The 13,697-nt window shown below is 33.4% G+C and overlaps 1 protein-coding gene across 2 annotated transcripts in view; it reads right to left on the bottom strand.

Annotated features, from left to right (window-relative positions):
* Nucleotides 1-13,697, bottom strand: part of LOC143253623 (N-acetyltaurine hydrolase-like) — a 50,486-nt gene that overhangs the window by 15,256 nt on the left and 21,533 nt on the right. For both annotated transcript variants that reach the window (XM_076507764.1, XM_076507765.1), the window contains one exon: nucleotides 5,267-5,457. In XM_076507764.1, coding sequence (XP_076363879.1) covers nucleotides 5,267-5,457 — 191 coding nt within the window. The remainder of the gene's footprint in view (nucleotides 1-5,266; nucleotides 5,458-13,697) is intronic.

Raw genomic sequence — 13,697 nt, forward strand, 5'->3', positions numbered from 1 at the left:
TTGATCACCCTGTATTTAAATGTTTTCTGTATATTGTGTGAAAGTATTACCTGTTAGCAAATAATTAAGGTTTTTAAATGGAAATACACTGTCAGAGCTGTTTAAATTTTGGAAACTGAACAGAAAGAGACACATTCAGGTTGGGAAGGTTGTGGACAGGCTATTAGAAAACTGGTCTATACAACAGAAAGCCAATAAACAAGATAGTGGAAAGTCAAACATTGGCACCAAAACCTCTCTATACAACACAGCCATTAAGAATTATGTGACCACTGCCCAAGGGATCCAGTATGGACTTAGGACTGCATGTGAAGTGATTATCAATTAACAGGTACTAAAGAACTGACTGTAAATCTGATTAAAAGCATAAAGACTTACACACCTACTTCAAATCTGAACTGAACACAATTCAATCAGACTTTCCTCTCAACTATCATAACTGCAACCAATACCACTATATATATTCTTATATAAGTTATGACTTTACATTTTTGCCAATGAAAGACAGTTCCATATCTGGACAGCTAGAGATGAATTATATGCTTTGTGTAACTTATACTGGTATACTGCAACATACTGTCAGCACTTACACGAGCTGTATTGCAATATAATATTATGTTTCAATTAGATTTTCCAAAACTTAATACATCTCAGAAATTTTAAACAAATCACCAACTTTTCTATGTACATAACACCTGCCATTCTTTTCATGATGAAATTACTGAAAGATACCATTCTAGGTAATGCAGGTCTATTTTTAGAACAAGAAAGCTAGCAACAGACATATGACAACAGGTTTATAACCTGCCATTTTGTATTTCTAAGCAATCTACCTAAAGTGATTTATACACTGGTATATGTTGAATACCAGTCTTAAATTGGATTCAAAATGTTACATTTTTTCATGCTTAATTATTTATTTATTACATATAAGAACCATAACTAATATGTTTCCTGGTGGAAGTGCCAATATCAGTAGTACATGTCTAAAATGCCATCTGCAGAGATAGAAAAAATTGCAACAGAAACTTACTTACACAGGTGCACATGTAAAATGTCTTTCAAAAAGCTTGACAATATTTTAGTTCTGCCACTTAATAAACATTAATTTCCAAATTAAGATAATAATAAATATATTATGGTGAAATTACTGAAAAATCTGTAATTCAAATTTGCAAACGTATTTCTCATAAATACTTAATGTCACATACAAGACAACTTAAAGTTTCTGCATGTTTGCCCATGCAGTTTGTATGAACAAGCCTTTAGTTAACATCCACCTAAAATTTTCATGTTTAATGAGAAATGCACTGGTGCATGATATTCTGTAAGAGTAGTCTACAACCAAAAAAGAGGGTGACAGAATCTCCATTCGTAGAGACTCCTGTTAAGCTCTTACATTCAAAATAACTTTATTTGTAGACAAGGCAAAAATAGAGTGACAAGGAAGTCAGGTAGGAAGGTGTGCAGAAGAATGTATTAAAAATATATTTACAGATAAGAAAAAATGTTAACTTCTGAGACAATACCTTACCTCATACAGAAAAGCTATACTCTCACACTGAATTAGTGGAAGGGCCAGTGTAAAATATAACCTGGACAAGCACCTTTCAGAAAGTGCGCAAAGGGAAAGTGCATGGCATGTGACACCCAATGGCACACTTGTGTGAGATCACATCTTGTGTCAATCAGGATGTATTCTACACTCAGAATACAAAAGGACGAAATAAACGGCATTACCAAATAAAACAATACCTGCAATACACCAACACTGCTGCCCCCACCCTACTTTGCACCATATTTTGTTGGCTCAATCAGTGAAGAACTTTTCAAGGTCCACCTCCTCAACAACTAAGAACTGGTTAGTGACAAAAAGGTCTCCCATGCTTTATGTGAAGATGGGAGAAGAATTGGCAATGGAGAGATACAAAGAAGTACCTGATTCCAACCAAGTGCCTACTGGAAAGGTCATTTACTGAAAAGAGTACAATGGGTGGATGTGAAACCTAACATTTAAAAGGTACCATATGTGAGCCAAAGAATAAGTAGTCACATCTTCACCAAAAAACCATTAAAAATAAAAGTAAAATCATTATAAAATGTTGAACTAATAAACTTCAAACAACAGTAAAAAGAATGAGTTAAAAAAACCAATGACCCTTAAAAAACTTAAAAATATTCGTAAGGTGGACAGTGTCACCACTATCAATGACACTGTCCAACATCAGGGGTGAACCCATGGTAAAAACATGTCTAAATGGTGTTGTTGTACAGAGTTACAACAACGGTATGACAGTAAAATGTGGGCTATTGTGACTTCATTGTCACAAAGGCCACACATTGGTGCACAAGTCCCAGACAACAGAAAATGATGAGTTAAAAAACTGTGACCAATGTGTAGCCTAGCCATGATAACTCCCTCCTACTGATTCTTACAGAAAAAAGACAGCCAAAGAGAAAAGTTTATCTGGAAAAGCTTGTTATCACATTGCTCACTCCAAAGCAAATGCCAGCTAGCATGAAGATGAGCCTTCAATACAGGACCATTGTCTATATATGGAACAATCACAGCAGTGACAGCACCAGAGCAGATTGACTTAGCTGCAATGTCAGCAAGCTTATTCCCACAAACAACAACATGGCCTAGTAGCCAGAAAACTTGGATGGAAATGCAATATAAAGAAAAATGGGCCAGTTAGTTTTGTATATTAATCAGAACAGGTTGAAATCTAATGTGAAGCAATTCCAGGAGCAGTAGAGAGCTAAGCAAGTTGTTATAAATAGTACAACTGATGTACTATATACCTTCTACATGATCTAGGGCTAGATAAATGGTATATAATTTGGCAGTGAACATAAAAATCATAGAGAGCATCCTGTATGCAACCAATGAATCATAAACCACAGGAGGGCCCACAGGGTTACCTGATTTTGAATCATCCATATAAGTGGGAATGGAAGGATGGTCTGAAAGATGTCCTGCAAATATAAGACAGTACTTCCAGTCAGGCATATCCAACTTCCTTAGGTGATTCAAAGAAAGATCACATTTGGAGAATCTAATATGCCATAGGGGAATGAGCTGACCAGTAGGGACAGCAATATCATCCAAGGATATGATGGCCAAATAGAACATTGGCAGACCATCTATTCTGGAAAAGCATGGCCCACTGAGAAGAAAGACACAACTCCAGATAGGATGCTGTAGTAAGGACTGAAGCTTTGAAGCATACAGTAAAGATAGTTGCAAACAGCAGAGGTGCAGAATATTTGTGGAATTCAGTGTGCAAACTCTGGACTGGAGAACTGCTGAAATACTGAAAACCCCCATGCAGAGCTGAAGACCCAGATGGTGAGTGAGGTTTAACATCTTCAGGGCCAAGCTTCTGACAGAACCAAAGACCCATAGGCTAGTTTCGATTAAATGAGAGCATGATATATTTTTAACACAAAACATTGATCTGCTCCCCAAGAGGTGGAAAAAAAGGGCATGGAGGATGTTCATTGCCCTTGTACACTTGATGCACAGCTGCTTGATGTGTGGAATGAAGGTCAGCTTACGGTCAGGAATAAGTGCCAAAAATTATGCCTCGGGAACCATGGGAAAAACCTCACTGAGACCGAGCTTGAAATTGGGGTGAATACTTTGTTGACAGCAAAAGTTCAAGCAAACAACTTTAAACAAAGAAAAAGTAAAACCGTCTGCTGTGGTACACTTCAATAAATGACTGAGGGCAGTCTGAAGCTGCTGCTCAATGAGTCTTATACTTGACAACTGACATGAGATGTGAAAGTAATCAATATATAATCCATTTACAACAGTAGGAGAAGTTGTCCAGTGATGACATTAATCTTTACACTGAAAAGTGTGACACTCAAGACAGTCCTGTGTGAAAGAACGGGAAAGTGTCAAACCAATATGGACCTGGAACTAATGGCCCATTAAAAAAATTTGATAAAAGTGGGTAAATGGCCATGCAACCCATATGAATGGAAGTCTTGCAAAATGCCATAACTCCGTGTAGTATCATAAGCCTTCTCAAGGTCAAAGGATACAGAAACAATGTATTCTCAAGACAGATAGTATGAGTATTAAAACTGTGCCCAGCAATGTTCAGTTTCAAACTCTCTTAGTTAAACTGAAGATGACCGAAGAAGGTTGAAACATTGTAATTAAAGTTTTAATACCCATGCCAGCTGTATTGAGAATACAGAAACAAAATGTTGTTGCTTGAGAATGGCTTATAGATGACAGAAGGATCAAGTTCTGAGAGGGAAGTATAAGAGGGTCAGTTGACCTGGTCCAGTATCCACCAAAGCATGCAGGTTGGGTGGCATCAACAATGACCAGTCTCTCTCATCAAAATGAAAGGAAAATTATCACTGCCCCATTTATACACTTGCATATGCGACATGTGAATAACCAATCCACAGCTTAGAGTGCCCCCTAGTGATTTTCTCAGCCATTTTAATCTATGAAAAGACCACCATGTTCTTTATATCCAAGTTTTTTTATCTTATTCCCTTTACTTTTCTTGGAGGGTTGACAGTGACACAGTGGACCTGTGTTTCATTCAGTACATAAGCCACATCTAAGAAACCTAAAAAGATATGAGGCTCTTGTTTTATAATCTAGCATACCAATATTGGTAATATGAGTTCTTAATTTCTACAAAACTATAGATTTAGTATTTTGACATCACAAATATCTCATTTTAAAGAGTGCTGCATTCAACATACTACTTGACTTGCTAAAATCTATATATAATATACAAGTTTGTTGTTTTAATATTTAAAGTTAAGAAAGTAGCTTGTATATAATATTAAAGTTTGAATTGTAATTTACAGTTTGATTCCAGACTTATTGACATGAATTCCTAAAATAGTAGTTCAATAAAATTTTGAATGCAAGTCAACAAATGCAATGACATGGCCTTTGATTAGTGCCCATTGCAAAAGGGTTAATAAAGTGGAAAGAATGATCACATGGATCAAAATGTTGTAAAAGTGTTGCATGGTTGGAAGTGCAACATGCACGTTGAGACCACGTCCAATTACTGAATATCTTGATTCAAAATAAAGTTAAAGTAAAACCCATTTCAGCTGTCAAAACGAAGAGCCATACACTAGATAAAGCTTCTTTTTATAATCAAATAAAAGTATTCTTATAATATGTGCAATACTATATTAATTATAGAAATTTCAGAAAAGTTCAAAGTGCATCAAATATTTGTGTGTAATATAGTTTGTGAAAAACTTCACTCACCAGCTCCAGCAATTATGTTGACACCAGTTTCTACTGAAACCTTTTGCATGAAATCCAAGTCTCTGTTTAAACCATTTGTGGTGTTCTCAACGATACTTCCTCCTCCATTGAGCTTGAACAACTTAATATCATCCAAGACAGCCTGCTGCACATCAGAACCACAGAATATCATGTTTTCTTTATGACTGTATCTAGGATAAGCAAGCACTGTTGTTGCATTTTAACAACTTTAGACAATATAAAATAATAAGTAATAGATATCTGAAAAATGAAATTTCATAGAAAAAACTTAAAAAAAGGAACTACTACTGAAATAAGAACATCAAGATCAAACAAAATGTGTTGGTAAAAGTTTTGCAAGTCTTGATATATATACGAGGGCTGTTCAAAAAATATGCGGACTGTTTGAATTGTGCGGCTCCAGTTGGTTCCAGGGGAACCTGCTTGGTGTCGCGAGGTTCGCACAGGTCAGCTGATTACTACGCCATTTCCCGATTGCAGATATCTTTATTTGCATATTAGCTACGTGGTTTTAAGTGAAGTGCAATTTTTTTGTTTGGCGGATTTCAGAATGAATGACCTGAAGGAGCAACGACTTGCTGTGAAATTTTGTGTTAAACTTGGAACATCTACGACTGAAACTTTTGCTATGCTTAACACGGCTTACGGTGATGTTGCTATGAAGGGTACGGCATGTTTCAAGTGGCATGAACGTTTTAAGGATGGTCGACAGTCCATTGAAGATGATGAGCGTCCTGGACGTCCTTCCACGTCAACTGACGACCCACACGTCGACAAAATCAACACCCTTGTGCGAGCAAATCGACGTCTGACTGAAGAGTGTGGGATATCAGTTGGATCTTGTTACGAGATTTTGACCGAAAAATTGAAGATGCATCGCGTTGCTGCGAAATTTGTGCCTCAGAACTCGTGAGTTTTTTGGCCAAACACTCGATCACTGTTCTTCCCCACCCCCCTACTCACCTGACCTTGCTCCTTGCGATTTTTTCTTGTTCCCCAAACTCAAAAGACCCTTGAAAGGAAGAAGATTTGAGACGATTCGCGAGATTAAGGCAAATGCGCGAAGGAGCTGGAGGACATTACAAAAGAAGCGTACCAGGACTGTTTCAACAAGTGGAAACACCGTTGGGATAAGTGTGTGCATTGGGGAGGAGAGTACTTTGAAGGGGTCCCAGACCTGTAACTTATAAATAAAGTACATTTTGTTTTATGACGTCAGTCCGTGTATTTTTTGAACAGACCTCATATATCAAATATTTATAACCATAAATTTTTAAGCCTTAAACAAAACACATTAAAATTAAACCAAATACATTGCACATTTTTTAAAATGATCCTAGGATACAAGCTATAACATAGGATTATAAAATGTATCCTAAGTTTTGGAAGTGACTGAGGAAGTAGGACCCTCATTGTGGTGGGAATACACCATTATCAGTCTTAACCTCAAATTTGCTAGTCTCACATAAGAAGATTAGAAATTTAGAAATTAGGAGAGCAACATGTGGATACTCAAGCCCACAATGTCCCACATCTGTATTATCTTTCACTGTCTGCAGACAGTTGTGGGAAGGTGACTGCTCTCCCAAGTTAAAATAAGAATAAGAAAAAGATAAACATAAAATGATGAAAAAATAAATAAATAAAAAATAAGGTAGTACCATTTAGGGGTAAGGAAGATAAAATTTCTTGAAATTAGCATTCCTGCTCCCAGTATAGTAGAGGCACTAATTAACACGACATTGAACCATAAAGTGACAGTTTACGGTGACTGATGTGCTTTTACGTGTGGGTTGAAGGTGTACATCCACATAAAAATAAAGTCATTTAAGGACTTGGTACTACTTTAACTAAAACTACTTTAGTAATTTTTAGTCAAAATTTCTTTATTAAATCCATTAACCATTAATTTTTGTATCAGTATTTCAACATTATTATTTCCAATCTATGGTTTACCCTACTTATATAGTAATGTGCCATATTCATCTATTATAAACATTATAACATCACCATTATTCAGATATTGTAAACTTTGTAATAAATTACAATATTTCATAATTAATGTTGAAATACTGATACAAAAATTAATAGTTAATGGATTTAATAAAGAAATTTTAGATAAAATTATTAAAGTATTGTGTAATAAATACAGAAGTGTATTATATCAACAAAAAAGTCAGAATTTTTACTAATAATTATTTTTAGTTAAAAATAGGTTATTTAAGAACTTGGCACTACTTTATGTGAATGAACACTTTACTGATATGGTTCAATGTCTTGTTGAGTAATGCATCTACCATACTGGGGGCAAGAATGCTAACTTCAAGAGATTTTATCTTACTTACCCCCAAATGATAGTAACTCATTTTTTATTTTTCTGTTTTTTTTCCATTATTTTTTGTTTATCTTTGTTAGTCTTATCTTAACTGTCTGCAGGCAGTGAAAGGTGATATAGGTGTGGGACATTGTGGGTTTGAGCACCCACATCTCACTTTCCTAATTTCTAATCTTTTTATGTGAGACTAGCAAACTGGAGGTTAAGATTGATAGACGGTGTATCCCCATTACAATGTGGGTCCAACTTCTTCAGCTACCTCCAAAACCTAGGATACATTTTATAATCCCATGTTATAGCTTGGATCTTTTTAAAAATATACAGCATGTTTTATTTATGGCTTAAACATTTATGGTTATAATATAATCAATCAGAAATTGGGATTTGTTGTTTTTAATGCAGTCCTTCCTCATGATTTTGTTTACTTATTTAGCTTCATTTGGATGTAATTATTTAATTTCACTAATGTGTATATACATATACATAAAAAGTAGTATGACTAATCTTAATTAGGGAAACAGATTTCAAAGGTTTATTTTGCATCAAAATGTGAATTATTTTTTAATTGTTGTTTTGTATTAAATTTCATATCAATTATAATACAATTTTTTAAAGAGTCATAATAATTTGGTTAAAAATAGATTCAAGATGCAAAAAGGCTAACTGCTCTGCTGATAAAAATTATGAATATGAGAAAGTGTTCTGTAGATGCACAAAAAATGAACAGACAGTTACATTACAAGCAATAACAGCCATGCATATGATAATAGTGATACACCAGATAGTGACTTTCTGTAAACATTCTGGATCTAGTAAACCAAAATTACTACTAACAATACAAATGTGAGAAACATTTTTTATTTCATAAAAATAATAAACAGAATTTTACTGTATTTTAAAATTTCCTTTTGGGAAGAAATTATGCCAGTTTTCCCCAATTGGCATAGTTACTGTTTTTACAGTTACTGCTCCTTGTTTTCCCACTATATTCAGTATAAAGCTATAATTGTGAGTTATTCCTACTAAACAATGTAGTTATTGCCATTTTTAGCCTACCTCACTTCATGTTTTTTCCAGCCTATAAATTAGCACAACTCTTCAGTACATAAAGTTTTGCATATTTAAAAAAAATTGATACTTGCAATACATGAACAAAGTTCTGCCCCACTGAATGTGCGACAGAAAATGCATCATCCACACATCTATCTTTGGCTTAGACAAAGAGATATTGATATATGGAAACTACTTCTTGCAAGTTTGCAAATTATAGACATTGCTAAAGAGAATATTAAGATAATTTAAAAAAAATGTGAACATTAGAATAATAATTCTGTGTAGGCAGCAAATAACTTCCTTCACCTTTCAACTATCGTTCACAAAATAAAAATTCCTTCTCTTGATTAACCCTTTCACAAAGGGCTTGGCATAATACACAAATTCATTTACACATGTGCACACATTAAATACTTGCATTATAACTTTTGATACTGTATGTGTATCTTCACAGAACTTGGTAGACTTTTAGTAAGAATAAGTATTTTGTATTAGAAAAATAATTTTTTTTTATTAAATATTTTTACTTATGACTTGTCTGTGAAAATAGTCTGTTTCATTACTACTTTGAGTGCAAAGTGATTTAGTGTTATGATTAGAAAAAGTATTCATCTCAAACATTTCAAATATTTGTGAATCTTCTTAAATACATTTAAAATGTTTGTTTTCAGTAAGCCTTTAGAGTATAGAAAATAACATAAAACATAACTAGGTGGGGTCTGTCACTTGACCAACCTCAAACATCATAAAGCAATTATTAAATAAATATAAATTAAGCTTTTTTCATGCTAGAATGACTACATATTATAACATGAAGATACTACTGTTTAGTCTAAATAGCTGAAGTCTTATAACACTATATACTTACACATATATATTTTATTATATTGACATTCCAGTCATGCCGAACTATAATTAGATTAACTTCCAATGACATGGTGCATGTGCACTCAGGTCATGTACCCAGTAATATAAAACTAACCTTCAGTCTTCCCTTGTCTTTGCTGTATTTTCATTAACTAGTATTTTGTAATGTACAGTCACATTTCAATTATTATACATTATATATATATGTATATAGTTTACTACTATTTAGAAATAAATTAAATTTCTTTCACTTTAAATATAGAACAATAAAATCAAGAAGTAAAGAAAACAATTCTTTTCTCTCCGATTTTTGTACTTGGTTACTGCTGGACGTATGTTGCTAATTCTTTTAAAATTTTGCACGTGGAAGATATCAAAGTATTATTTAGGTTTTTTTATATACACAGATGAATAACCAAAGAATAATAAATAACTTCACTAATACCATAGAATTCCACTATAATTTATTAACCTTAAAACTAAGATTTATACAGATTTTTCAAAATATGAAACATTGATCAGACTAAAGACAACACTTACCTTATTGAAATCTTGGATAGAAAGGACACTGTAGTAATTTCAAAGATTAAAATGGTGGGGAAAACCAAACTGGGGACATTCTAAGCTGTTGATTGGTTATTCATGTCATATATTGTAATAAGACTACATAAGGAACTGTTTCCAAAAATGGAAAGAGTTAAACAGAACTACTGTGTTTGATTCAGTACATAAACCATATCTCACCAAAATAGAAAGATATCAGGATCTTATTTTATATTCCAGCTTGTATTTGTAACTTGAGTTCCTAATTTGTACAAATTAGTATTTTGACATAACAAACATTTAATTTTAAATAGTGCTGCAGCCAATATACCCTGTAACTCACTAAAATCTAAATATGGTGTGTTCTTTTAATCTTTACTTTTAAATTAAGAAACTAATTTGTACATGATATTAAAGTTGTAATTATCATTTATAATTTGATTCCAAACGTACTGACATAAATTCATGAAATAGTAGTTCAATAAAATTTTAAATGCAAGTCAACAAACACTATTACATGGCCCCTGTCCAGTGACCCGACATGAAAGGGTTAAGACTTATTATAATCACTTAGTTACAAGAATTGTATTAGTACACAGAGATTTAAGTTGTAATCAGAATAGTTTAAGAATTTCTTCAATGAATTACTTGTGTCATTTGTTTGAGCTACCATTATTTAAATAATTCTGCACACAGCAAAACTGAAATCACAATTTCCAATACTAGCCTGGTTATGACCAGGACATTTAACTGGGATAAGTAGGCATATCATGCATTTTCTATATTCTGTAGTAAAATATAGATTTAAATTTTTTTCTCTGTAATTTAGTTTACATACTATAATGGTGGCAATACAAAGTCTATAGAGTCATTAAAATTACCTTGTTCTAGCTGGTTTTTTCTGTTGAAGAGGATATTACAGTAATATATAATGTCCACACTAAATGGATTAGCACTGTAATATCACTTGGTGGCAGGATGACATCAACTAAATGTAACAACCAACAAAGGTTGTAAAAACAAATTGTGAAGTGGTACCAGACAGGTCTAATTTCTAATACTATTTTATTGACAGATGAAAGAAAGCCATTACCTATAACAGTAGAAAGCCAATCAAGCTCATTTACTTCAAATTGTTTTCCAGATAAAATACAATGTTTTATTACTTCTTTCTCTTTAAAATATCCCAGTACTAATTAAAGTTCATAACTCATCCTTTTAAGAGCTATGTTGAGATGTGTTAAAGCAAAGTCAGTCAAGACTAGAGCAGAATTAGAGATAATTAAGTTTGGGTGTGTCTTGCACTTTTAGTTTTCAGCAGTATATGCGTTGATTACAAAATCAGTTGTACCAGAATATGGACTTTTGAATTAATACTGCATAAAATAAAATCTGAATGCAAAGTTATTTCTTTTACAAAACACAAATAAGAATATTCATCTAAAAATAAAATTAAAAGAATAATTGAATTGGAAAGAGGATAGGTTATAATGGATGTAAACATAATACTATTAGGATATTACAGCAATGTAGCTGCACAATAACACAAAATAATCCCATAGAAAATAATATTATATCAAACCTTTGTCATTCGTTAGATAAGAAGCTTAGCATATGAACTCATAATGCAATACTAATATGGACAGAAGTAAACTTACTATTAAGAAACTTAAATTTGAAGAAAATGTTTGTTCCTCATTATGCTCTTCTAAAAATATATATTATACCAAAAAGATTTATTACTTTAATGGAAATATGAAAATAAATGAAGAAATATTTTGAATGTTTCAAAACCTTGTGTATTTAAGTTATCAGTGCAGCCCGATAATGACTGTGGATGGAGGTCATACTTTTACTCCTGTATGTTTGCGTGTGTATGTGTGAGATTATCAGCAAGAATTCTCAAAATGGTTGAGTAAATCTGGATGAATGCTGTGTCCTGGCCATTAATCTTGACCATCCAAAACAAACAGCTTCTAAGTTGGATCATTGTCCAAATGCATATCAGCTAAGTCACAAAAATCCAAGGAATGCTTCTATGTTAACATGAAGACAAATTTTCAGGAAACTTGGTGGACATATGTAGAATATCATTCTTGCCGTTGATCTGCTAGAAATGATATGCATCCAGTGATAATGATGGATGGAGTCATAATTTTTGTATTTTTTAAGAGCTGAATATGATCAATGATACACGTTCTACTACAGCCCATCTAGTTGTTGTTATCTATGGAGTTACTATTTTGGTCACTATCAGAACATAAATCAATCTCTAATTAAAATATTACTGCACATATTTTTAGTAAGAAAATGAAGCAATAAGAATAATATATACAAGAAAGAGCAGAGAGAGACAAAAAGTCAACAAGATTTTAATATCTTGCTTACTCTTTTGAATTACCATGGACTATCTGCATGGTATCCACCAAAGAATTAACTCATGAGTTTTAGCATTACAAGTATTAAAGGCAACTGCTGATCTACCATAGATAATGAGAGTGGTAATCTGGCCACATTTGGTCAATTAAATTCATATTCCCTCCACAGAAACAATTCAATGTTCCTTTAATGCAGTGATTCTCAACATTCAACTTTCTTGGGATTTTACAAGCAAGTCAAACACATCAGTTAAAAGCTACTATAGAGACACTCTGAAACCTTCCAAAACATTTGATGGTTTTCATTGAACTCGTGCACTGAGAAGTTCATACTTAAGTTTCATTCTCGACTGCAACGATTTGACTGTTAGTTTAATTGTGGCACAACAAGCGCTTCGTACGTCATAAATGATGCATCAAACAATCAAACTGCTTTCTGGAACACATTCTCATTCTGTGGTAAGCTACAGCTACTACGGTCTAGGTAGGAATTTTATATCAACTGCAGAACCTCGTGCTTATCTCGTATGAATTAGCTTTATCATTTATCCATGGAAAAATATTTAAGTAAGTCTGGTGCTACAAAGGAGAATGTGTTAAATCAAAAGTAAGGAATCAAACAAAAGTACAAAAACGAATATATCGAATATGGTTTTATCACTTTGGAATCGGAACATTCTCAATAACCGTTCTGCCTACTCAGCAATGCAACTTTATTGAATGAGACGCTTGTTCCTAGCAAACTGACGAGAAACGTGGAAACAAAACATTCAGCTGTGAAGGATAAACCAAAAGAATACTTCAAGAATCTTGTGGCTCAACAACATGAACAATCAAGGAAGCTTGTAAACTACATGAAGCTGCCCAAAAAAGGATTGATTGCAAGTTATAAGATTGCTCAATTGTTGGCAAAACACAAGAAAGCATACGGAGGCGAGATCAGTCATTGCGCCAGCATTAGCAATCATCATTGAAACTATGCTTGGAACGGATGCTGCCAAAAATGTTAAGCAAGTTACACTGTCCAATGACACAATTTCTTGCAGAATTGTAGACTTGTCGTCAGATATGAAGGATCAAGGTTGTGAACACTTTGAAGCACCTGAAGATGAATTGTTTCTGCTATGGTCTTTTCACAATTTGATAAATCTACTGATGTTTATGGAGAAAGCTCAAACTCTGGCTTTTGTTCAATTCATAAAGGATGGAGAAAAATCATAAACAAATACTTATT

Source organism: Tachypleus tridentatus, chromosome 6 (genome assembly GCF_004210375.1).
Source record: "Tachypleus tridentatus isolate NWPU-2018 chromosome 6, ASM421037v1, whole genome shotgun sequence".
Classification (NCBI taxonomy): domain Eukaryota; kingdom Metazoa; phylum Arthropoda; class Merostomata; order Xiphosura; family Limulidae; genus Tachypleus; species Tachypleus tridentatus.